Here is a 27,324-nt window from a genome sequence, read left to right on the forward strand (position 1 = left end):
TTAGCTCGAAATGAATATGCAAATGAATTCTCTAAAGCATTTGGGTACCCCAATTCGTTATTTACATTGGAAGTCCCAAAAATTAAAAGGAAAATCTTGAGAACTTACAAGAATGAATGCCATTCTCATTTCTCTAATATTCTTCTTTAGATTTTTTCCCCTTTGTTTCTATTTCTAACCGTGTCAAGAACTCACTTGTTACTCTCAAGTTACATACAAAAATAGAACAGTAAAAAACTGAAGAAAAGAACCTTGTTAACGTGTAAGTATTCTCTTTGAGATGATGGTCATGACTGCCAAAATAGCTCAAAATCATTGCTATATAGTGAGCGGTCTTGAATCTCTAGATTCGCAACATGCCAATTTATAAGTTGTGATTGGAAAAGTTTACACAAAACCAGTCCAGCTGGAAAAAGCCACCATTCACTTTCCTCCCTGCATCCAAAACCACACCAATGAGACAGACACCCATGTCAAGCAAGAATGGTATAACACTTAAATTTCCTTTGCACCTAAAAACATCAACTTACATGTTAATATTCCATGGCTGAAGGTTTGGGATCCTTTTACTTGATGACAAATGACTGTTATAGTGAATATACCCACAAAGAAAGGAAACACCCTGGTGAAAGAAAGATGATATAATGATTACCATACAGATACTGATTCAAAACAAAACATCTTACTACTTTCTCGTACTTTAAGCATCTAAGAATACAAAGGATATTAGAGTTAAAAGATAAATGAGGGGAAAAAATCCACCTTGCCATCAAATACTCCTTCATTGGGAGGGTGAAAAATGAAGATGGGAGGAAAGAAATTTTTCTAGTGCCTAAGGGAGAGGGGAATGGGGGAATGAATGATATATAGATTCATCATTATCAACAATTTTGTAGGTTTATTACTTCCAAAATTAATATTTTACTAGTTAAGAGCTTTCCCAAATTGAAGAGGAATATAACTAGCATCTTCCTATATACTTTCTCATATCTCCCCTTGACCAGACCCCTCTTTCTTCTGGCCTATCAACAATTCATTTTTACCCAGTAAAATTCCATTTTACCCCTTTTCACTCGCTCCTATCTCTCATACCTCTCTCTTAACTGTTGAGATGTGCAATTAATCAAAACCACAGAACACAGAATTTCTACCAGCTGTTCTTTGTCATAGGAGTCGTAGGAAAATAAGACCAAAACAAAAGGCATGTTTATCAAGTGAAATAGATTAAAAGCTACAGGAACTTACGACATTAATCAAGGATGTTATGTTCCACAAAGCATAGAAACGGGCAAGACCTGAAGAACGCCTTGGCCCATGACTGAATAGAGCATTTATGCCAGCAGGGAAAGGAAGAAGAATGCCAAGAGGTAAAATAAACAAAACCAGAAAGACATGCACCAAAGATATCGAATACAACTGGAGGAATGTAAGCAACACTAAGCTAAAATCTCCTAAAAGTAACATTGATATGACTAAGCCAACAAGATCCTGCAATCAAAAACAAGGTGTTAAGTGAAAATTTTAGATCTGTAGATAATTTACACAAAAATTAATATAATCCTTAAATTCATGCAAGCTACCTGGTGACCAACTGGTTTAGTATTATGGACTATGAAAGAGAGAAGGTAAAACATATCTCTCTTCTCTTCAAGCATTTGTAAGCTGTTAGTATCTATAAGCCCTCTGTAACTCCTCTTCCGCCTTGCAAAACCTTCACTGCTTCGGTGACCTTGTTTTAAAAAGGCATCTTCTCTTCGATAACCAGATTGATTTTGCATGCGTGTGGTCTTCAGACTGAAGTAAATAGGAAAGTAACCAAGTTAAATTCCACATAATTAGGCATGATTTTGCAAGCATGTGGTCTTCACACTGAAGCAAAAAGGAATGTAACCAAGTTAAATTCCATATAATAGGCATCAAATGATTCCATCATATACATACACAAATATATGATATATAAAACCCAACAATTTGAATTTCTTTCCATCAGATGATACAAGCAAAATTAGTTTTTAACTTTAGTTCCTTGGGCTTCTGTCTAATACTCCCCACAGGTCATCCTATTCCTGTGCTGGAACGTATTTCTTTTATTGACCCAATACCTCTTCAAGATATGACAATGGGACTTTGGTACCAATCACATGGAACTAAATGTCCAAGTTCAGACAAATAATGGTGCACAACACACAAATATTACCAAGAAAGTTCAGTTCTGACTCCTCCATCAGTATTTCCCAAGGATATAGATTCATTTTCCTCTTCAATAGAATATACCAAAAGTCCATAATGGCGATAACCCCCAGATGCAGCCTGAATCCAGGCAAGATCAACGCGTACACCATGGATTCTCAAAGCAGGATTAGCATGCGTTTCAAGCCATTGAAGGAAAGGTCGAAATGTTACTCTCAGCCTTCCACGACAAACCAACCGTAATTGCGCATTCAAACCAGCCACCAGTCGATACCAAGTAGTTGAGGGCACCAGCTATAAGAGGTATAACAATAAACAGAACTTCATTTCAATTAAAATTTGGAAGATGAACCCATAATTTTGCCAAGTACATAGCTAAACTATGAGAACTAACCTGACTCATAAGACTGGTAAGAATGTTATCATTTTCAAGGGAAAATGGAGCCATATAACTTCCATCACCCCCAAAAATTATAGCCATAGGAAACTTTTGAGGTAGGCGAGGAGGAAGGTCTGTTCTCTTTTCATCACCACCGAGGAAGAAGTCCACATAAGCCAGCATTAAATCAGAAGTTGCAGATACCTAGAGTTAACAAATACCAGAATTTTAAGTTTGAAGCTACACCCAAGAATCATGCTTTAACAGCACATGTATGCATAAAGATTAAGGAAACGGTCAAACTAGTAAATATAGAATTAATGCATAAATCTCAAAAAGTTTAAACGGTAAGACTTGTTTTCATGTGTTCCTTTTGTTTTTGTAGCCTTTTTTACTCAAATGCAACGATATTGCCAGATATAGCACTAGCTCTACTGATGATGTACTTTGGGCTTAGGGGCAACCATTTCACCTCCAAAACAGTGGCATCCAGCTAACCATGTATTAAAGGAGCCATTGATTCTGTCCTTTACTTCTTTTTAATTTAGAAACAAAACCTAGTAATTTCTAGAAAATGTTGGTAAAACAAATTGAACACAAAAATTAAAATCTCCAGAATTCATGAGAACTTTAGGATGGTACATAAGATTAGACAGGAAGAATAACTACTCTGCCTTTCTAAGTGATACACATCACAATGAGAACATAAAAATGTTTTAACAATCAAACAAGAAAGCGTTCAGAGCACAAAAGCCATCCATCTCAGTCCTTAGACATGTCTAATAGTTCGTTTTCAAAAGATAATGATGAGAAAGGAAGCAAAGATGGAGCTAAAACAACTATGAGATTGACCCAAGAAAAAACAACTACGAGTAGAATGAAGCCATAATAGTAAAAAAATTAAACCAAGAGTAGAAATAAATAGAAACCTTAAGCCCCTCATAGAGAGCCCGTGAACGGCAAGAACGTAAGCAAGCATGGTCATATTCCGATCGCACAAACTCACGTAACCGTTGCAATCTCAATCTTCGGCGCCATTGCTGCCACGACCAAGCAAGGGGATACACAAGAATAGAAAGAATGGTGCAAATTGCACCTTCCCACCACTGATAAGCAGCTATTGCATTAATCTCATCCACAAATGTATTATATGCACCCTCATATCTGCCAGGTCAAGGACATCAATGTGCAAAATAATGATTAAATATTAATAAAATCAATTGGCCAAAAATATACATTTATTAATAAAATCCAGTACGAAGCACAATCAAAGATTACATATTGCTGTATGAGAAGCAATTCAACAGAAAAATTAGCAATAAACTCACACAATCTCCTTTATTTCTTCTGGAGGAGTGTGGGGCAGATGCCAAGGTTCACTGAAAGTATTAGGTCCCATGAAATACATTCTGTGCACATGACTCTGTGACTCCTCAACTCTGTTTGTTTCCAATACCTGAAAGGGACAAAAAAGGCACAATTGAAGTCAGCCAGGGGGGACAATGGGCAAAAGAACAAGGGAATTGATAACCTAATATTGGGAAAATACATCATAAAGAATACAAATATCAGCATGGAAGGCCAGCCATCCTATCAAACAATTAAAAGAATCAACAAAGAAAAATTGTATACAACCTCATTTAATGACTCCAGGAATGGGAAAGAATGATCCATCTGAGAGCCATGCTGAGTGGGAGCTGGGCCAGGTAATTCATCAACCCCAACAAATTTCAGTCGCGCAACGCTAAGCACCAGTGCTAAGAGGATGAGGAGACCCATAAGTAGAAGACAAAATAACCAAGGTCCCCCAAATGTGTAAATTAACTCCTCAAGAGCTGTATAACAGTGCGGCAGGTGATATCTGTTTGAAACGCATTCGTAAGGACAACGGGTTTCAACAATACCACCTATGAAGAAAGGAGAAGGTTTTGAACATTAATTTAGCATTATGAAGAAAAAATTTGAAATTAAATTATGTTAAATAGGACATGAAATCAGGAAAAAAGAAAAAAAAACCTTCAGGACAAGAAAAAAATCCAAAAGCTACAGTATAAGAGCAGTATGCCATTTGCATCTCATATTAGATATAATCTCTTCAATACTAACAACATTCAAATGTACCTCGAACAGCAATATAAATGGCACGATGGGGAAGCTCTGAAGCAGGGCAAGGATGACAGAGAGAACTATCAGATCCACTAACATTCTTGTAAGTACCAACGGGACATTCCTGGAGAAACATAAATAGTTAACAAACTCAAAAAGCTGAAAGTATTAACCAATTCGTATCAGTTATAAAGGAAAAAGAAGAAGGATTTTTACATACTAGTAGAAAGAAATGAAAGATAGACTTGCTCCAATCAATTTGGGGAACAAATGGACAACATTATGTTAATTACACAACTATCAGAATAAAATAAACTTCCTCCAAAAAATTCATTCTTATTAAATTGGCCCATAAATTCATCCACAATTGGATTTGATAGAATTTTTCCCCCTTAAACTTAAAAGAGTAAGCATTTCAAAATAGAATTCAAGTTAATTTGGATATTGAAAAATTTTAAAGTTCCAAGTGCCTCAAATAAAAGTATAGCCTCACTGCAAAATTCCATGTTAAATGAAAAGAATATGAAATGCTTCATAATGCAACAGAATTGCCAATTTACCACACAAAATGTCCCATACAGCCCCTTTGGACAAGCTTTACCAGTCACAGTTCCATTTTCTCCACCACCACTCTCATCTCTTCCTAATCCTCCCCTGTAAAAGTAATCAAAACATCACCACAATACCAAGAGTATAAACTCCATAAACAAGCGTCTATGAAAAGTATTAAATCACAAGCATAAACTAAATGGCAAAGACACAATTTCTAGTTAAACGGAAAAGCAAAAAAAGAAGGCCATTTTGGCACACAGTGACTGTGCTGGTCGTAACCGTTGAATACATTTTATGTCAAGATATAGCTCCAGCCAGGTGCTTCAAAGCAATGACATGTATAAGGAGCAACTACTCATTAATGCAATCAAAGTGCCAGGAAAAATTCAAAAACTTAACAGCTTTGCCTTTGATTTGCAGCACCGAGATGAGATCTAAGCATTATAGTGTAACAATTTAAGTCTACCACCCAAATATAGTCCTGAAAGCAAATCTTATACAACATATTTGCAGTTTAAGGATTCAGTCTAGAACATTCTGAAATAATACAAAGCAAAGCATAACAATCACTTCATGAAATAATACAACTTGCTCCATAAATTGTATAACAGTTACTGCATATAAAACCAGTGCATTTCCAACATATCCATAAAAAATTCCACATAATAATATTAGGGACTGGACATTTCATGGTTAAAAATGAGCATGCTTCTGATTAATATCTATATTTATTAATGCCCTCAATCAAAAAAGGAAGAAAACAAGTAATAGGCATAGAATGTGACACATTCTAGGTTGAAAAGCTTGTTAGCAGTTATCATACAATATCATTTTATGGACATACACCACCTGGTGCATTGATTGTTCAATATATCATGGACCTAGAAATGTTATCAAATGTGTAGGACCATCAGTAACCTAGCATTCAGAAAAAGAAATTTCGTTGGAAACAAACCTAGCATAGATGCTTCCCTTAACACTAGCAATTGGCTGGTACACATCTCCAGTGGGAATGTCTGACCAATGAAAATGAATCCTTCCACCTCCTCCTCCAGCAACCCCTTTGTGACTACCATATCCTCCAACACTCGAAAGAATAGCAGACTCACCAAGAGTCAATGTGTGCAGAAACATAAGTACAGTACCACCAGAACCACCCCCAGGAGCTATGCTTGAATCATTAGAAACAGAATACTCTTGTTTCCTGACAGTTTCTTCAAAACTTTCTCCATCAGCCCTCACAGCACCCTCAACAGACAAGCTTGACAATGGATGCTTCATGGAACCCATCACTGTCAGACATAACATCTCATGAAAATTTAAGGAACAAACTTAAATAAAGCAGTAGCTATTCACTAAGGCTATATTTGGTAGGGAGGATTGAAAGGGGGAAGAATGGAATTTTTTAATTGAATGATTGAGATTCATAAAATGTACTATTTTGTAGCTCAACCATTAGATTAAGCCTTTTTCCTTCCTTCACCCTTTCTATCCTTCCTACCAAAGAGTGTGTAGGAGTCTAAGACAATACAATAACTCAAACATGGCCCCCCTTTTTCACACATAAAGGAATTAAACCTTTTTCAACGTTTCATAATGTAAATTATAAGCAAAAATACACATGATACTTCAATCCCAGGCCAAGATGAAAGAAGTCATGTTTCAGTAACCGCAAATCAACCAACCGATCGCACTAAAATTCTAGCTGCCCAGCATGATCAATAAAATTTCACCTAGTAACATAACCATTTCAGAGAAAACAGACAACAATGTATAAAATGAAACTCAAACAACCCTTGCTGAGACTTGCCCATCACAATCTTCAGAAATTAAAAAGAGCCATAAATATATGACATAAAAAAAGACCCAAAAGCCTTACCTATAACACCACCACCAGCAGTTGAATCAGCTGAGCTCTCGTTTCCACTTCCACTACCAAGTTCGCAGGGCAACTCTGAATTCCCATATGAAATACCACCCTCAACACAACTACCATTATAACATCCAAGCCCCCCTTTACCACCATGGCCACCGCCACTACCGATACCATTGTCTAAAAAATTTCCTCTACCCACACCACCTATGCATCCTGTATAAGAATAAAAACTTTTAACAAGTTTCAAAGCTCAGCTGTCTTTTCTTTACTTTTCTTCAAGACAAATACGAGATGATAAAAAGGTATATAAGACCATCTTTATGGTTGAGTTGATCAATGTGTATGCACACACTCGTGTGTAGATATATATAGAGAGAGAGAGAGAGAGAGAAACTGAAGAAAATAGAACCTAAACGACAATGGAGAAACATACCCATCCCAGAAGCACTGATTATTCCAGAAGACTGCACAGATATCGTTCTTGCCCGATGGAAATGAACGACAGATCCCATAATAAGACCTTCAACAGTGATGTCCTCAACTCGGCATATCTAAAATTCAAACTAATGAAACAGTTAAATAAGCAGAAGCAAGCACATTTCTCAGTTTATTACTGCACAACTATATTGAATATACACCTGGAGCGTAAAAGACAGAGACGAATTCACATTGCAATCTTCAGGTGGATGAAGTAGTTCAATGGGGCAATCTTGGAGCTCACAATAAAGCTTTGGCGTACTGCCAAATGCAAAATGAAGAACAATGAGATATATAATAAGAAGGTACAAACCTTCAACACAAGGGTGATACAGCCAAAATTAAAACTTACACGGCATCAGATGATGCATTCTCTAGGGGACCACGTAAAACAGATCCAGGTCCAACCTTCATACAAAACAGACATAAGTAATTCATTAATCATACAGGACAACCAATACAAGTCTCCCATCATACGTTATATGAATCCCGCAGCAAGGATTCATCACAACTCACAAATGGCATTCAAAATTATTTTTACCATAGATGTGGCCATGAGATGCAACTTTCTGTTTAACTGTTATGATGATTGAATCATTTGATAGTGGTGAAAGGAAGTCTAATCCGCCAGCATGTACATGAATATGGCAGCAAGTAATATCAACAAAAGAACTAAGAATTACATGAAATTTAGATTGTTTTATCCCCCAAGGAAAAGAGAAACAGTCCAACAGTCAAACTCACACTTCCATAAGAAAATTTTATACTGTGCTTAACATTATGAATCATGGTGAAACTATAAAGAAATTATTCTCCTTACTAAAACTGAAGACAAGATGATGGATCACCAATGAAAATGCAAGTTTAGAGAAAGCCGTAAACCTAACGAGTTACCAGCAGAGAACTAGAGAAGCATCCTTATCATCCAAAATAGTCACTCAGCCATTAAAAGTTAAACCAGTCATAGACATTAGCCTCCAAATCAAAATGTTCTCCGAAAACCTAATTTACCTTAATTTTTAACCATATAAAATCAGAAATTCACAAGCCAAAACATTTATAAACTTTGAACCGAAAACAACCAATCAATTATTACATACATGAATACTGTAAAATAGTGATAGGACCAGACGTTGAGCCTGAATTTTATCTCCAGGTCCAGATAAATTCAAAAAACCTTGTCCATGTACTCCCAGATTTGCGTTCGAATGTATGACTGATGATTCCTGGGTAAGAAGAAAGGGAGGCTGAAGTTGTCAAGAATGACTACATTATGAGAAACATACAACATAAATGGCAAAGGTGCAGTAGTTAAACACCTTGAGAACAACTAAATTACTAGCATCAAGCCATGAAGTTGCAACAGTTGCATCTTCACCACCATCTATTAGCATTTTGGAATTCCACATCAAGAATATTTTCACAGTCATGCGTAAAGCCCCATAGACCTGTTGCGTTATAAAGTATCAGCAGCATATTATAAATAGGGCAGGAAGGAAAAAAAAAGAACAGAAAAGGTCAACTAAGGCAGAAATTGATAGAAAGCAGCTGAGACAGCTTCTACATAATACTCTCATTAGAAATCACCCAGCTGCTCCTATAAAGGATATTTCAGAACTTAAAAAGACATGTTAACAACATTAAAATGTGTCAGATGAAGTGGAAATACATGGCTAAAATAATAGAACATATAGATAGAAAGCAGCTGAGACAGCTTCTACATAATACCCATCACCCAGCTGCTCCTATAAAGGATATTTCAGAACTGAAAAAGACATGTTAACAACATTAAATTGTGTCAGATGAAGTGGAAATACATGGCTACAATAATAGAACATATAGATAAAACTTCAATTAAAATAAAAGCAGCTACTTCAGCCAGCAGCCGCGTGGTCTGCTGGTAAGGTGCTGGACTCTTAGTTTCAATAACCAAGGTTCAAATTTGGGCAGCCTCAAGTATTTAAAAAAAAAAAATTCAGCTACTTCAAGAAGGATATTCTTTTTTTTAAATTAGTTAACAACTTCACAATGTGACAATGATAAGACTTCAGAATATAACTAATAAAGCAAATATGGAGAATATTGCCTAACTTAATGATACCAAAAAGAATATGAGACTTCATCCTTCAAGAAAATGTGAAAATGTATCAGTCACCTTGATTATAGAATCACTCATTAACAGTTCTTCTGCCAATAATTCAAACTCTGAAGATGCATAATGTGCTAGCCCAAAGCTCAACATCCCTCCACATAGTAGACTTATCTGTCCTTGCACCTAAATAAGAAACAAACACTAGAATTAGATTCCTCATACCAAACCTAATTTTATCTCTTGAATTTTACAAGCATAATCATAAAATGTGCAATGCAGAAGGAGGTGCTAGAAGAGGATAGCAACTCCAAAACAAGGTAAAAAACCTTAAAGAAAGAACTTCAAATATTAAAGGTGTATGCTCAATTTACTTTTAGCCCAGATGGGTAAAAAAGCAAATAAAACCCGAAAACCCACTTTGAAGCATCCAAACCAATGAGAACTCCAAGAGTGTGCAGAGATATCAACATTTTTTAGTATCTTGTTAAAAAATAAAGTCTTAAAATTCTCAAACCTGGACACGACTCCAAAGCAACGGAACAGCAGCCCTGGCACAATTTCGAATATACACATTAGTCCAAAGTGGCTGATAAGGAAACTCTAGAAGAAGAGTATCTGTATTCGTTGACAAATCATGATTGTTAACGGTAAGACTCCGGGGCAAAGCATCATAAAGGGTTCCAGCAGCACCAGCATTCTCTTGGCAGCCACGACTAACTCCTCCTACAAGATAGTAATCAACTGATTAGCTAGCAGTTGTCATAAATGTATTAAGTGGGCGCCAAAAACAAACAATACACAAAATATTAAATGACAAAATCAGAAAGCTCTCAAAGGTAAAGTCGTTTCTGAAGCTTATCATCCAACAAAAGGCACCCCTATAGTTCAAAATACTATAATCATCAAAAACTGCTCTAACCCACACTTAAAAGATCTAGCCAATCTTTTGCTCCTGGGTCATGTGAAAATTACCCCTTCTTTTAGCAACTAGATAGTAATTTATTTGTAAAAATATTATATAAAAAGAACGCTTTAATTTCTTAATCTTAATAAATATTGAGCTTCTTCCTATGATCCATCATAATGAAAAATGGCCAAAAACAGAAGAGGCTTACCATGCACAAAAATTTTTGGTTCATCGTGCCTGCTGAAAACATCAATTGAAACTCTTCCACCACCCCCACCACCAAAACCATTACCTCCACAAGCACTTATTCTGCCGTTTCCAGTCCTGCTCTTCACAGAATAACAGATACTTTGGCATTAAAACCCATGCCCATACCCAGGTAACATAATGATATTTAGCCCATAGTTATAAATCTAAGAGAGTCAGATAATTCAAATGAAAGACAAAGAAAATTATTTCCAGAATTGCAGCAACAGAAAGCATAAGAACAGGCCAGTACTAGGCATTCATAAGATAACATCAGCTACCTTCACCTTGCACTTAGAAAAAAAAATTAGCTAAAATATGCCAGGCATAGCCTAAATGGAGCACAAATGGTAACTAGACCTAATCCCATTCCTACACCCAGACATTCCACATCAGATATCCCAGGTATATACTTATGTGGCCTAATAATTACATAAAAAAAAAAGCTAACTACTAATGGATAAAGCTTCAAGTTCTCCACATTAACATAATTGAAGGTTTATTTTACAAATCCACCAGTATTCATATCCAAAGTCATTAGATGTTTGCAAAGAATAGCATGTAGTATGTCCAGTGAAGTAAAACTTTGTTCAAAAACAAATAATAGTAGACTTTAGGGTGTGTTTCATCAATATCCTGCACTTTAGTTAGTAAGCATGATAAGAGAAATAATAGAGCTTTAAGAGGTTTCATCAACTGAGACCAATTGAACGTAACAACAGACAATGTCATTACCAGCCTAATTGAACTTTCATCACTACTATTTGATAGTCTTATACTTAGAACATCTCTTATTCACCCCCTATTCTAAACTCTTCTACTCTCCCCTACAACTAAGAATCTAACTCAAAGAAAATGTAATGCTTTCAACAACTAAATAACTTTTTAGAATCAACAATGTTTTACTCTTAAAATCATCCTAAACAGGGTCACGTAAACAGCCACTTAAGTATCAAATGTTCCGCTACTTGCCATCATTTCTTCTCTTTATTCCCTACATTTCTGTTTTTCACTAACTAAACAAACAAAACAAGATAACCATCCAACTTTGGAAACTAAATAAGCCAAAACAACACTAAAAGAACTCTAAGAGACAAAATAGACAAGAGAGATACATTACGTTTTATGAGCTTTAATATAGATGCTACCACCTGATCCACCACCTCCTTTACTCCCTCCATCACCCCCATCAGCCAACAAGCTCCCATTCACATCCAACAACCCTTTAATCTGCAATTTCACCCTGCCACCACCTCCCCCTCCGTAGTCCACCTCCTTACTCGTTGTCCCTCCCTTACTCCCATAACTACATGGATCCTGCAATGATGACCATGAATAAGCATCTCCGCCCCAGACATCCTCCGGCAGCTTCCCATCCTCCACCAAGCAACACGCGCCGCGGCCCCCATGACCTCCGCCCGCTCCCTCCACTCCCTGAGGTGTCCCACTCGTCTGTGGTGGTGGGTCCCCCGCCCATCCCGTCGTGTTCACGGCCGAGCCATTGAAAAAACTAGCGTTATAAGCCGTGAGCTCAAAAGTACCAGTAACTATAGTAGAATTTTCGCCTAAGGAAAAGTTTCCGCTGATGTTTAGGGTTACGTAACAGCCCAAAGAGGGGCAATGGAATCTAACTCCGGGAAGGATATAGAAATTACCCTTTCCCTCTATGTACACGTCACGAGTAAGATTCAAATCGGCCACAATCTTACACGTAGAATCCAGAGAACCTATCCCGCCGAGATCGTCAGTGCAAGATACCGACGGGGCATGAGGAGGCGGCGGAGGAGGAGCCGGAGGAGAGTAGTCTTGATGGAACAAAAGAGCTTCCGAATCCGAATCGATTATCGAAAAATCCGATTCGAGGGTCGAAGATGAAAGAGATATAATGGTGGTATAGAAGAGGAAGGTGAATAAATGGAGAAAGCGAGGGTGATATCGAGCCATTCACTGCTAATGAAAGTCATTAGAATCGAGGGTTAATATTCCGTTTGGGAGTAAATTTCTTGATAAGAAAACATACAGGAACAACGACAAAAACCGTCGAAACCACCATGAAAAAACAAGTTTCACAATTATTTTGTATAAATTTTCTTTGTATCCAAAACTTTCTGAAATTAAAAAAAAATGAAAACCCTAGAAATTGGTTTTCTCTCTGACTCACTGCAAACCAAAAAATAAAAGTTTGTGGAGAGAGAGAAAGTGCTCTTTTCACAGACACGAAGAAGAAGGAAAGAGCGGTAGTAAAAGACGAGAGAGAAAGAGAGCGCTTTATCGGGGTGAAGAAGATGAGCAAAAGATAAAGAATGATAAAGCTTACTTGAGCTTGGCTTTCCTTCCAAATCTTGATTGGTTAGGGTGGTTTTTTTCAGTTTTGAAACCAGTCAAACGTGGATGTATAATCGGGCTTGGGTAAGATTGAATGTTGTAGATTTTTATGGAGCTTTTGTTCAAGGGGGTTATTTAAAACGACGGCGCAGCATTTGTCTAAGTCTTGAGCTTAATAAAAGTAGCCCAACCTTAATTAATGTGAGGGAGTGACGTTTACGCTCTGGGGAATATAGATTGTGAATCCAGTGAAACGCAGGTCACTTGGAGCGCAAAAACCCATCGTGGGAAAAGCGCACAGCATCAGGATTTGATTGAATTACGCGAATGGTATCTTAGCTTGGTGTGTGTGATTGGACGGTTACTGTGAACTTTTCGATGCTGTGATTTAACAGAGGCTTGTGGAAGGTTCGGGTGCTGTGACGAAGCAGTTTTCTTGGCAAGAAGGGTAAGACACGTGTAGTAAATTCAAGCCAGGTGAAAAAGCTCTACTCCAAGCTAGCTGCTTGCTCAAGCAGACAAGTCTTCTTCTTCGGGTATTTGACACCGCATTATGAATCTACCCAGAACGTCCCACTAACGTTAACGGATTTTTTTTTATTTTGTTTTTAAATTTAATAAATAATTAGGGATAATATTTTAAAATATTTTTAAATAAATAAATAAATTATAAATATAATAATTTTTGTTTATATTTCATTCATTTAATATTGAATGATGTAAATGAATAAAAATTTGGATAAACAATTTTTTATTATATTTATTTAAATTTACTTATTAAATTTAATTAATAATTATAAATAATATTTTAAAATTAATTAATTAACCAACAAATCATAAATATATTAAAATTCGTTTATTTTTAATTCATTTACATTTGAATTAAAAAAATTAGAAATTTAGTTTTTATCATTCGTTGAAAGTGGTACCACAGTAGTACCACTTTTGGAAGTTATTTTCTGTAACTATTGCAAGAGACAGGAAAAAAAAAGACTAACAAGTTTTGTGGAATCATAGACTTTGATAGTTAATTTGGAAGAAGAAGCTCCAAAGTTGAGACAAAAAAGAAAGACCAAAACAAATATTCATTCTTTATTTTCTTTTCAAGACCATAAAATCTTGACGTTTTATAGACATTTTTTCTTCTAAATTTGCCAGAGTCTGATAGTTACCACGAATATTCAATATTTATGCTTAGTTCTGGCAGAATTGAAAGGCAATATACAAGTGGGTATAATAACCAGTCTTCAAGTTCACTTGCAAAAGGAGATGTAAGAACATGGAAATAAGTACTAGAACTTCTTTCACCAAAAGAAGATGGAATAGACATTTCCAGGCTAAGGTTACTAGTTTCAGGATGTATAAAATGCCCACTTGAAGACTTTAAGACAATTACCATGTTCAGTTCAAATTTTGTAAGAGTGAATCTACAGTTTTTCTTTTCTTTTGCTTTTGCCAGCCTCTTCGAGATGGTGGCTCCTTTCCCCGGCAACTCATCTATCATAGTTTTGGAGAATGCAAGTTACTTGTATTCTAAGGCTCTAACACCAAAAACAGCCAACATTAGAGCTATCTCATACGGTAATCGAAACTACAAATCCAAATAATGACTTAAATTTCTGCATGTTTCTTTATCCCTCAAATTGGTCATTGCTTTCATCTCTATCCTTCTTATCCACTCTTTGCTCACATGAAAAAGCCTCCCAATCTCCTCTAGAGACTTTAGAGGGGAGCCCTTGAGCCCATTACGTAGACCCATAACTTGCCTCTCTCTTGTTTCCAAACCATTCAAAAGATCATGACTATCTTCCTTCATCTGCTGCCTCATCACAGTTTTTTCTGGGCTTTGTATGGACAAATCTGGGATAAATTTCTGCATCATCATAGCCACATGTGTTGTTGTCAATCAAGGAATCTTAATTGACACCATATCAAGCTTGTATCACTAAATAAGAATGCACGAGCAGATTCTGAGAAGCAATAAAATGGAAAGTATTCCAAACACTATCATCCGAGGGTTTGAGACAATGCAGGGGAGAGGAAAACAAACATGTTCTTGTCCCACATCATTTACTTTCTAGAATATATCCATCACACGTGCATAATAGCTTTAACAATATAAACACAACTTTTCATAGTATTTGTTAACATTAGTTTTTTGTGAGTCAAACTTTGATCTTGGGAGATCAAAGACGGCATCCCTTTTATCCATAAAACTGATCGAATACTTCAATGTCTTATCCTTGAGAACCAAAACAACAAATCTATGAACAATTTCTGAGTTCTTGGAATAAAGGAGAGAAATAGATGAAAGTGAACAGAAAGAAGTAATGACATACCAAATATTTTGCATGGATACAATCTCCAATTTTCTGGTCAATTGAACCCACAACCCTGAAGCATTTATTAGCTGATCTCATTTTAGTCAAAGAAAGGCCAGTGAACTTGGCAATTTCATCCTCTTCAGAGTATTTCCCATGGCTTTTGTCAAGGGCCTTTCGAGCTTTCTGTATCTGAACTATTGCCCTGCTTAACGTACACTACAAAAAATGAAGAACAGGAGAATAACACTTTAGTCATGCTCCAGCCCTCATTAGCATGTATATATGTGAAGAAATAATCTACTAGAGAAGAAAGCTACATACAGGAACTTGAATCCCTCTAGCATGCCGTGTCACCATCCTTGGAATTGATTTCCTTATCCAGTACTGTATATAGGTAGAAAATTAGCATCCCCTTGTGTGGTCAAACCTTTCTGCACCTTGTAGGACTCCTAAACTTCCCGCCTGTCAAAAACAACAAAATAAACTTGAATATGCGGTTAGGTAGGAAACTAAAGGAAATAGATAGCACAGAAAAGAAAATATGTCCTGCTAAATCATGGCATGATTTCTTGAAATCTCGCTGTTCTGGAACTTTATGATTTGTACAAAAATTCAAAAAAGAAAATGGAATATTTGATTATGTTCATGACCCCGCAAAAGGAGGGTTTTATGGTAAGATCAATAAAACAGATAGGTGCAAGGAACAACAAACCCGTAAGAATTCCATTCATGTTTTTCATTTCTGAAGTATAAAAGTAAAGATAACAGGAAACATGATTGACATATTTGCAAATACATTTACCCATTAGGTTTATTTCAAATCAAATATGCCATAAATTATGTTGAAATTTGCTTTTTATGAATGCTAAATTACAATCATTTTCTTTCTATATTTGCATTTGCTTTCTGCTTTTTGATTATGCTAATTCATGACTATTTCTCAATTTTAATTAAAAGAGAGAACGTATCAATGGTATGTCATTTTAATTGGAAAACTGCATCACAAGGATATTATATTGTTATTTAGACATACTTTACTAATCTATTAGAACTGTAGTGTTCAAGAACTGAACATAATACTCCCCACAAGAAAGTTCACCATAATTATTAACAATGTTGATTAGATCTTGAAACATCAGAGTCGTTAACATAGACAAGGAAAAAGCTAGGCAACCACATTGTTATTCAGGCAAGATCTGCTCAGGAAATTACTTATATAAACAGAACAACTTGATTGGAAGAGAAAGTAAAACAAGTACATTACATAAAAAGCCAAACATATTTAAAAATTCTGACTAAGCTGGATTAAATCTTCATGGGCTATTCCCAAACCCCTGTAGTTCCTTGCAAAGTAGAGGACAAAGGAGCATGTGCTCCTTAGTAGCTCATCTCTGCAGTACCAACCAAAACGCAAATTCTGTTGCAGCACTTTCTCATTAACTCTGGCTGCTTCTGCCCAAGCAACTCAAGCTCACAACTCTCCCCACTTCCTCTTCCAAAGTTGCTCTAATCCTCTCCAAGTTTGCAACCACCTGCTTGGGAAAGCATAGAGCAGTCAAAGATTGCCTTAAGATGTGTGTGACAAAAGAATATGCATTCCGTATACTAAACTTTTAAGACAACCTTAACTCCCTTTGACATTTCTGCTTCATTTCTAGCAATTATCAATCTTCTCCTTCTCGAGTCTGAGATTCTTTTTGCTGAAGAAACTTTGGGCTTTTGAAAGTGTCCATGACAGATGTTCGAAGGCAGCAATTGTGTAGAAATAGTGGGGTTTTCTACTGCCCTTTCTCTTCTCTTTTGTCTTTGCTTCTTTTTACTAGAGCAAACAATAACTTTATCCTTTTGACTATCCACCAAGCCATTCATATTACACTCTACACTATCAGCAGGAACATCAGATAGGTCTAAAATATTCGAAGCTTCATGAGTCCTAGACAAACAGATATTGAATAGTTTTAGAGCTCCAAGCCTTCCTAGTTGTAGTAGAATTTCCCTCTTCAATGTTAATACATCTGAATCAACAAATGTCTCCTCTAAAGCGTCAAGATTTTCCATTAGCAAACTATAACGTGATGCCTTGCATGCCAGTGGGCTGTGCATGAGGAAGAGTTATTTCCTCCAACTGGTTCATGAGTTTTACCAACAATAGTATGCGAACAACTGTGTGACTGTGATCCCTTGGCAATGTTTGCCTGGAAGAAAAAGATCCAAAATAGTACAAGATACTTTACAATAGAGGGTTAGAGACTTATGAAATGTACAATTAAGTGTTATGCAGCTTAGTACCAATAATTTGGTATAACCACACACCTTCGTTTCCTCAATTTCTAAGCAACCATTTTCTAATGTTTGCAGAGCTTAGGATGAAGTGAATGCTTTCAGAGGATCGTTCAATAAAAATACGCCTTCATCAGAAAGTACAGACTGGAAAAACAGCCTAGCTGAGTTAAAAGAAGCCTCCCTTCCTCTAACTGTGTTAAAGTAAAATCAATATAAGTGAAAAAACCCAAAAAAAAAATGACAACAAACCAAAGACAGGCCACTTAAATATAAGATAAGACCACGGTTTGAATTAGGGAAAAAGAAATCAATTGCATGGACTGCATAGTAAAAGCAACGATCTTGAATGGCTTGTAATTTAACAGAAAATAACCAACTTTTATGTTTGAAATTAATTTTAGGACAAGTCATCATATTGGCACTCCTATATGGATGATAACCTCTATCTTAGCTTCAATTGACATTCAAATAATGCTGCAATACAAATTCAACTAGGAAGTTAACTGATACATTTACTATCATCTCAATCTAACCAATGCCAGGATTTCTAATAACTTATTTTAACTTTCTTTTATGGTAGTGCAAGAAGGAAAGGTGGATTTGAAATCCATTGTACTCACCAGACGAAGGGAGCCTGGAAGGTGAATTGGCAAGAAAATGAGAGGGAACTGGGAAAACACCCTTGCCATTCAGCCTGAAACCGATTGGACCCCAGATAGCAGAGACAAACTAACCTTTAAATCATCATGAAGTTGCCAGAGTTATAAAGATCGATAGCGAAAAAAAAAACGTTACGTTAGCAGGCGAAACATCAAGGAATTTTCTATTATTTGTGTTGTCGCGCCTGAACCACCGATTCTTCATCTGAAAAGACTCGTGTCAACGAAAGTTTCTACTTTTGACAACATGAGTGCCCAAAATGCACAATCCCAAGATTGCCTTTCCCACCAGAGAAAAAACAAAACACTTGTAGCTGGATTTGGTTGGGTTATGTACAGCCGCATGTCAAGTGCAGCCCCTGGTCTCGTCTGGCCTCGTCTGGTCTGTTAGAATTGGGCATTATTTCCTCTCTTAGAAAACTGGAAATTGGATTCATTACTTGTGGCCCAATGCAAGATTGTTTCGTCAAGCCCAACATGCTGCTCAGCTGAGCAGCAAGTTATTTTTTGACCTGTTATCTCATCTCATATTCAAACTTCATCATAAGAGGCTATTCTCTGAGAACGAAAAAAGAAAACTAGGCTATTCTCAAACATACATGTTTGAGGTGACAATTTGTTATATTCTGCAATCTCATCGACCATTTACATGTCACTTAACAGAGTCTTCTCCGTGCAGAAGCCAGCACAATTTGACTTTTGAGGCAAGTTCTCGTTTCAGTGCTGCGGCATTTGCATTTCAGTATCCGTCTCAACTTTCGCTGTGAACTTAATCAAACAGTGGACTAGAATCAGGCCCAAAGTGCCAAAGCTGACACTCGATTCTAGTAAGTAGTAACACTTTCCACTTATCGACATGGGTCCATGGGCACTAATTTTAGCAGGGCCCATGGATCATTGTTTGCGGACTCATCTCATTTTATGTTTAAAATGCTGAATCAGATTGAGATACCCAAAGGCAAACCGGCAACCACCCCATTCCCAACCAAAAAAACAAAAACCAAGGCGTCAAGGTCCAACATTGGCCGAAAGGGTTCAATATTGCAATATGATTAAAAACTTTGCTCATTATGCTCCATGATCACCAGTAACAATCAGAATTTTGGAATCACAGAGTTTTCCCTATTCACTGTGCACTATCATATGCATATAAGTGGACCAAGGATTGCTCATATTTATAGTAGTGCAGTTTCATTTATCAAATTCCATCCGAAATAGTATAAAGCCCCATCCCAACGAATGATTGCCCTTCATTTTCTGCATGCCACAAAAGCCCCAGTGGCATTAAGCAATATCCACACCAATAAAATTTGAGTTTTCTTGATCAGAACCACTCCGCCAATAAGGCTTTGTTCGAATCTAATCTATTTTTCGGACGATTTTATGAAAACTCATTGGATTTACCGTTGTGTGAAGACACCAACCCTTCTTTGCTCTCCATCTCTTTCGGAGATAACACCAATTTAACTTGTCAACATCAATGCTGGTGGTTAAATATATATTTTTTACTTTAAGTTTTTGTCTTACTACCCACTGGTTTGATGGCAAAGCCATTGAATTCAAATTAACCTAACCTCTGAAATTCCACCCTTCAATAAAAATAGAAAAAGAAGAAAGAGATGAACATAATAATAAATCGAGTAGGGTCAAGCTGAAAGCCATCCAACAACTATGGACACAGTTAAGAGAGGGTGTTTGCGTGGCCCATGTTTTGTCATCCCCACTTGCCTAAAATAAACAGTAGAAAAAACCCTAAACAGCTTTCCCAAGCCCACGGTTCTTAACCCTAAGCTAACCATTTGCTCAGTTTTCCTTTCAGGCAGCCACTCTTTTTAATAGGGAAATCAAAAGGAAAGCAACTCGTTTTCAATTTTAATATTGTCATTTTTTGTTTGTTTAATGTTGCAGTTGGGGGGTCAAGTGCGGGACAGAATTGCAGAAAACACGGTCCGAGGAGAGTTTTTTTCAATGGAACAACTCCATGTATTCACAATAATCTAAAATTAGTACATCGCTAACTATAGTTTTAGGCAATTGTCTGTGACAGGGACAACCTAACCCCTTGACTTTTAATGAAATGACTATCTACTCAAAAGCCAGATTTGGAATTAACTAAGGCAACACACACACAAAAAAAAGGTTTGAATAAACCAAGTGGGTATTAAATAAATATATCTATTTTTGCCAAATTCTCTTCAAAAATATCCTTTTTTAAGATTCAAGCAAGTTGAATTTGATTTCATCCTAATCCTTTTTTTTTTTTTTGTCAAAAGTTTTCATCCTAATCCAAAATCAATCATAAGTCAAGTAAGATGCTTGTCCAAGAAAAAAAGTTCCTCCCTCTTGCTTTTGTAAAGCAAGGGGTTCCCGTGAAATGCAACTTGCATGCTACAAAAAAAAAAAAAAAAAAAAATACAAGTTGGATGTATAATTAATTTGAATAATAATTAATGTTTTTATCTTTGATAATTTCAATTATTAAAATAAAAAATATAAATATAAATTGCATGACTCAAAATTGAAAGTAGATTACAACAACATGAATAGAGAAATTTTGACGAAATAAAAAAATACAATAGAGACATTAACTTGGGTTTCTTTTTGGTTTGTCCGATTCAAACTACCTAAAATAAAAGAGGTTCCACTCTCCTATTTTATAAAACAATATAACCTACAATAGTGGCTTTAAGAAATATTAAAAGAGAAATTGTTTTTAAAATAAAAACTTTTTATGAAAATAATTATGAGAATACTATAGAATGTTGACTTTCTATTTATGATTAATTATATAAATTATTTAATGTATTAATATAGTTGAAATATTTTATATTTACAAATACTCTACATACATAAAAAATAACACAGCGATATATAACAATAAAATTTTATAAAAAATATTTTTAAGCTTAATTAATATAATTTTATATTACAATTTTGTCCATCATTTTCAACAATAAATAAAAATATTAATCAAAGAAATGGAACGAAATCCAATTGAATTTGAATTGTTATCATACATATTTATTACATGTGATATTTATGTTATTACATTTGTATTGATTTGTGCAAATTCGTACACAAATGCGTGAATTATAAATTTTCATTTCGGAAAGGATGGATGATCAACTCTGCAATTATGGATCACCCCAAATATCGATAAAAGCTTACAACTTATGCAATTTAAAAAGCCACAACAAATGAAATATTTTTTTTTAATTGTAAAAAAAATTAGTGCTCTTATAAAAAAAATAAAAATATTAAAATCGAACATATGTTTACATAATTTTCAATCAATTTTTTTATCATTAAGCCAAAAAAAAAAAGTCACAGCAAATGAAATTGGTAGCTTATACCGGTATCAAATCAATTCACATGTTATGATCTTTTTATTTTTGTGAAAAAGTTTTCCAACTATACTTGAAAATTAATTAATTATCTATAAAAGATTTTTTTTTTTTTTGTAATTACGCTTCTTGTTAAAACATACTACCAGTAATCAGACCACCATCGGAAAAGTATCCTAAATTGGAAAGCATGCATTGCACAGCAATTTGCATTCCATTTCCGTGTCAACATAACGACAAAGATGTAAAAAGCAACGGAGATTCCCGTCCGAGCATCACATGCAAGAAAAGTCCTTGCGGATAATCTTGAAGCATATAACCAAAAAAAAAAAAAAAAAAGCGAAGTCAAGATCATGGACATCTCGAGAGATAAAAAGCAGAGGCAATAATCCATATCGGATGCCACGCGTACACATCTCGTCGATTGGGTGTCAGTCGCAGGACTAAGCTTATCACCTCCACCTCACTGTGCCACCAACCACGTGTAAATATACCTTTGACCATGGATGGTTCATGTCACGTGATCATTCTACGTGTCATCATACGGAGACCTATAGTAGGATTTTATTCGTACGGACAATGTGCTCAGTCTTTTGTCCGTTTGCGGGTGAGACCATTGGGGATTCCGACGTGGAGCCATCACAGCCGTTTATTTCCATAGATAGAGGAGATTTCGATTCTAGTGCCACCTATTCTTCGATATCAGTCGTAAATTATTTTCAACAAAATGTGTTGGGAATTATACTAAATTCTCTCCGAAATCAATCCAAAGGATTTATATTGCTATTTTTGTATTTACATTATTCATTCAATAGTCAACCAACTTTTTCTATTGAATTGAATTTTAAAATTATATATTTTCTTTGATATCATTGTATTTATTTTTTATTTAGAATAAAATTTTAGATTTTGTATGGATCAAATTGATTTATTTAAATGGTAAAAATGGTAAATAACAGCACAAGCTAGCCGCCGCTTGTTGCTCGTGAATAAGTTGGAGCCAACCCAAACAAAAGCACTTAATCGTTGATTTTAAAACAGGTCAACTAAATTTGCTTGCTAAGCAGACGGAAGTTCCGCCATGGAAATATCCACCAAAAATGAGTAGATTAGAGAAATGGGATTCGTATATGCTAAACTGTGCAGGGGGCTATCCGCGACCCCGCCGCTAAGCTTGGCGGGTTCTGAACTGCCGAGTAGTTCTACGCTTCTCGGAGAGTTAATGGCACGTGGCTGCAAGCACGAACTCGAATATCAGCACATCGGCGCATGGCTGCCACTCTCTGCATTCTGTCCACGTGTCAAGAAATTTCTCGACCACAAGGCCGTATATATCTCAGGATTTCTCGCTAAAATATCGTATTAATATCTTCGAAACCTCGAGACTGACCTTAGAAGTTACTAGTAATATCATTTAGAACAACTTTGAAGTTTCCTTGGACAACGGTTAAGGATCACCCAAACTCACGATATTTTATACCGTTTATTCCGCGATAAGCGACAACTTCCTTTAAAAATATCCCCAAAGGACCCCAAGGCGCCAGCAATTAGTTTTCAATTCACTATAGGACAAACGATAGAATCACCCGACGGTGATGCTTTTTACCATTACCAATCACAGAGAGATAAGCAAAGATCTCTAATTTCTCCGGGTCCCACTGACGCCAACAGTAAAGACTAAAACCTAATAACTTAAAATCAACGGCCACGATAAGCCCGTGACACACCATCACTTCTACCGTCCCTTTTAACCGTATAAGTGGGGAAGTGGAGGCGGTAGATTTTTTAACTCAACCATGGTTAACTCGTAACAACGACCAGTTAGAAAAGCAGTTTATAAGGAAGAGAACCGCTTCTCCATTTAGAGTCAGAGAACAATGTCCAAAAATGATGATCGGAGAATCAACGCGACCAAATCCTACCGTCAAAATTCCCGTGTGGGACCTATTCAACGATCAGACGGCTAACTTTTCCTCAGTTAACTATAACTGCAATAATGCGCCCAACAGTCCTTGTCCCGTCGATTACCTCGCGTCTCTCCACCGTTACCTTCCGTCAAATGACTTCGAATCTGACTCGCTAAGTGAGGATTCCGACTTACCTGTCGATGCATTCTCATGCGATCATTTCCGGATGTACGAGTTTAAAGTGAGGAGGTGCGCTCGGGGCAGGTCACATGACTGGACAGAGTGTCCGTACGCTCACCCGGGAGAGAAGGCCCGAAGAAGAGACCCGAGAAAGTACCATTACTCTGGAACTGCGTGTCCTGATTTTCGCAAGGGAAACTGTAAAAAAGGCGATTCCTGTGAGTTTGCTCACGGCGTTTTTGAGTGTTGGCTGCACCCTGCTCGTTACCGTACCCAGCCATGCAAAGACGGTACAAGTTGTAGAAGAAGGGTTTGTTTTTTTGCTCACACGCCAGAGCAGCTTCGGGTCTTACCCCAGCAGAGTCCGAGAGGAAATGGATCCGGTTCAGGTGATTTGGATTATACAGGCTCGGCGATGCGCCACCGTCTAGACTTTGTTTCTTCACCAACTTCCATTCTGGCATCCCCTTCAATATCCCCACCTTCTGAGTCACCACCCATGTCGCCGGTTGGGACATTTAACTCGGTAAGTGAACTTGCTGCCTCTATGCGTAATCTGCAGCTTAGTAAGGCTAAAATGAGCGGTTGTTCTTGGGGCCTGCAAATGGGATCAGGTTTTGGTTCTCCTCGGGGCTCCGCCCTCCGACCCAGCTTTTGCAGCTCTCCTTCAACTCCAACTCGCACACCAACTCGTTCTAGCGTCGGTCAGTCTGACCTCTGGGAATGTAACGCTTTTGAGGAGGAACCTGCAATGGAGAGAGTGGAGTCTGGGAGAGACTTAAGGGCAAGGATGTATGCAAAGCTGAGTAAAGAAAATTCTGTTGACGGACTTGAGCCAACTGGGTCGGGTCCTGATGTTGGGTGGGTAGCTGAGTTGGTGAAGTGAAGCTGATCCTCTGGCATGGATTGGGGGCTCAGCTTTTTCTGTTTTGATTTATTTTGGGAAATTTATAAAAAGGAAATCGGTGGCCTTTGATTCTTCTGTGTGAATATTGATGACGCTTCTCATTTTGGTGATTTGCACTGTAAATAGACGACTTGGGAAAGAGAGATCGGAGAAGTCTCTATTTTGTGGTGCTACTGCTTTTCTTTGATTTTGTTTATGGAAAAAAAAAAAAGATTGCTACTCGTGTATAGACAAGAAGGATTTATTAGGGCTGCCGAAGGATGGGTAGCGGCTTGTATCTCATTTTGTTTATTATGAATCGTAATTTCCTTCTCAATTTCCTCAATTGTCTTTGTAATTTCTTTTATAATGGCTAATTAATGTAATATATTTCTTCACCGTCTTCATTTGTTTTATTTAGCTTCATAGGATAATATTAGTGTCAGTAGATCAGAGATGAAGTTTTCTTTCCCAAAATAGAAACAATTTGGTATTCAACTTTCCTATTTTCTGATAGATGGTTTTTTCCTTTTTTGGTTCTCTTACATGCGAAAGCATAGCCGATTTCTAGTTCCTTTGGGGAGCTAAAGTTCTGGTGGACGGAGATGAGACCAAAAATCAGCAGTTTTTGGCCAGAATCAAAGTGGGAATTTTGTCTTCCAATCATTCTGATCCAAAGGCCCTGGAACTGGAATTGAAATAGGTAAAGGTCGAATTTTAACAATTTTTCCTGTTCTAGTGCTTCCCCTATTATAGCATCTTCCGTATTTCCCTTGTTTGATTGGTTTGAGCCTTGGACTTGCGAACTCTTGATGTTATAGCATCAAAGAATTAGTCTGTTTAAATTTTATGTTAAAAAAAAAAAAAAACACATTTAGTCATTTCATTTTCATTTCAAAGTGGACCTGGGGAAAACTTATCTTTAGGTTGTTGGATTCTGAAGATCTACAGTGCAAGTTTTATCACGTCTTTCCGAGTAACAAAACAATCAATAACAACAAGAAGTCGAAAACATTGATTTGATCGGCCACCCTATCTATAAAGAATTTTTTTATCAGGTATTTTATCTTGTGATTAGATTTGTGACTTAGACCCTTTTGAACGGATAAAACCGGTCCTTATCTGCCTCATAATCTTTTAGTTTATCTCTTCATGAGCCACTTGTATTTGTGATTAATTAAATTAATTGATTCTAACAAAACTTGATGTGAAAGTGTTATTGAAAAGACAGGGTATGGTCAAGAAGAAGCACTATCTGTTTGGGGGAGGGGTCCCACTAAATAAACCCAGGGAACTGTCCGGTTTCTTCGTAGTGACTAGACGCAGTGAAGGTGGATTAGATTACAGGGAATAACACGGTTATATATATATTTTATTTAAGAGGCCGACAAAGTGGACGATAGTTCCAAGATTTGGTTCGTTTTTTGGGGTCTGGAAACGAGGATTAAAAAGTTACTGGTGCATGTGTGTGGGTGCGGGTAGATTCTGTGCTGCCCTGCACTACGAAACTATTGTGTTGCTGTTGTTTTTTACCGTAGATAATCATAATCATCAGGTTCATAGCCGGAGAAGTCTTCGAAGAGGGACTAAAATTGACAAAAATAAGATTACAATCTGAAAATTTTGCACAATTTTTAATTTTCAATTTGATTTAATTAAAAATTTAATAATTTGAATTTGAATATGTAATTATATGAAATAATTTAAATTTTAATTAGTGAAAAAATAATTCATATCGAAAATAACACAACTTACTTTCTTTCATCTCAAAGTGATATTTAAGTCAAATCCGATCGGTCCTGTTGCCACTCCAAATGCGAGGAAAAAAGTTCCTAAAATCATACTATATCTTGGTCCCGTTTGCATTTGTTTACACACTAATTCACTCGCTATTTTGTTTTTTTGTCGAACCATACATTTCAATAAATAAATAAATAAATAATCATGTCTTGATTAGAAATGACACAAAGAAAGTGGTTTTATGCCTAACAATTTGTACCTAATATTGATGGAGTACTATGAAATATAAAATTCAATGTATGCATCTTGCATAAGTTGAAAGGAATAATACAAACGATATTATGAAATATTAGGATTTTTTATATGTGTATTTGACATTTACCCGTTTTACTGAGGACAACGATTCTAAATAAGACAAAATGATAGAAAATGATATGTAATATAAACCCTCATATATAATTAAAAAAAAAAAAAAACTCATTTAACTTGCAAGTGTTATTGTTGATGTAATTGTGGACGGTGCAAGAAATGAATGTTATAATTAGAAATTGTCAACTGCCATTTGTAATGTTAACATTATTGGTGTAGATGTGTAATAATGTAACATGTTACCTGTTAAAAATATTAAATTTGACAAATTCATATCCAACTTTTTTTTTTAAATGTCATATTCAACTATTGTTAAATAACTAGTTTTCAAAAAAAAAAAAATGTTAAATATCTATCATTTGTAACATATTAATTAATGTAATTACTCTTAAAAAATGATATTTAGTAATCTAAAATTTAAATTTTAACATTTATAATTATACAATTAATCAATCACAACATAAAAAAATTATATAAGGTTT

General features: G+C 36.2%; 2 protein-coding genes and 1 pseudogene across 10 annotated transcripts; 1 reads left to right on the forward strand and 2 right to left on the reverse strand.

Annotated features, from left to right (window-relative positions):
- On the reverse strand, positions 1-13,300 carry LOC111284857 (uncharacterized). 8 transcript variants are annotated; one of them, XM_022873905.2, is made up of 23 exons: positions 13,143-13,300; positions 11,946-12,772; positions 10,788-10,903; positions 10,187-10,395; positions 9,736-9,855; positions 8,900-9,028; positions 8,681-8,806; positions 7,933-7,988; positions 7,742-7,841; positions 7,537-7,654; positions 7,107-7,316; positions 6,183-6,519; positions 5,236-5,329; positions 4,691-4,799; positions 4,205-4,476; positions 3,898-4,025; positions 3,499-3,733; positions 2,585-2,773; positions 2,198-2,484; positions 1,581-1,794; positions 1,246-1,488; positions 531-622; positions 1-435 (listed from the first exon to the last, which is right to left on the reverse strand). In XM_022873905.2, exons 2-23 carry the CDS (start codon positions 12,767-12,769, stop codon positions 288-290), a joined length of 4,356 nt encoding a protein of 1,451 aa, XP_022729640.2. In that variant the 5' UTR covers positions 12,770-12,772; positions 13,143-13,300; the 3' UTR covers positions 1-287. The 8 variants fall into 8 exon arrangements, 7 of the variants coding, with proteins under 7 accessions (XP_022729640.2, XP_022729642.2, XP_089619102.1 ...); XM_022873907.2 differs by having other exon boundaries at positions 11,946-12,775; positions 13,143-13,245; XR_016343153.1 differs by lacking the exon at positions 13,143-13,300 and having other exon boundaries at positions 1,581-1,869; positions 11,946-13,064.
- Positions 13,301-14,161: 861 nt separating this feature from the next.
- Positions 14,162-18,621, reverse strand: LOC111284467 (RNA polymerase sigma factor sigC-like; annotated as a pseudogene). Its single transcript, XR_016342595.1, has 8 exons — positions 18,553-18,621; positions 18,378-18,486; positions 17,788-17,948; positions 17,098-17,669; positions 16,779-17,006; positions 15,796-15,940; positions 15,490-15,690; positions 14,162-15,023 (listed from the first exon to the last, which is right to left on the reverse strand). The product of XR_016342595.1 is annotated as an RNA polymerase sigma factor sigC-like (transcript).
- Positions 18,622-22,793: 4,172 nt separating this feature from the next.
- On the forward strand, positions 22,794-25,131 carry LOC111285805 (zinc finger CCCH domain-containing protein 23-like). Its single transcript, XM_022875406.2, has one exon. It carries the CDS (start codon positions 23,648-23,650, stop codon positions 24,731-24,733), a length of 1,086 nt encoding a protein of 361 aa, XP_022731141.2. The 5' UTR covers positions 22,794-23,647; the 3' UTR covers positions 24,734-25,131.
- Positions 25,132-27,324: the final 2,193 nt, after the last annotated feature.

Source organism: Durio zibethinus, chromosome 6 (genome assembly GCF_047325235.1).
Source record: "Durio zibethinus cultivar Kanyao isolate XHJ-2024 chromosome 6, ASM4732523v1, whole genome shotgun sequence".
NCBI classification, from domain to species: domain Eukaryota; kingdom Viridiplantae; phylum Streptophyta; class Magnoliopsida; order Malvales; family Malvaceae; genus Durio; species Durio zibethinus.

Coding starts and splice junctions, on each gene's coding strand:
- LOC111284857 (XM_022873905.2), bottom strand. CDS start 12,769: ATGGCTCGATATCACCCTCGCTTTCTCCATTTATTCACCTTCCTCTTC. Junction 7,317..7,536: donor AATCAGTGCTTCTGGGATGG/GTATGTTTCTCC, acceptor ATTCTTATACAG/GATGCATAGGTGGTGTGGGT. Junction 6,520..7,106: donor TGCTGGTGGTGGTGTTATAG/GTAAGGCTTTTG, acceptor TATGTCTGACAG/TGATGGGTTCCATGAAGCAT.
- LOC111285805 (XM_022875406.2), top strand. CDS start 23,648: ATGATGATCGGAGAATCAACGCGACCAAATCCTACCGTCAAAATTCCC.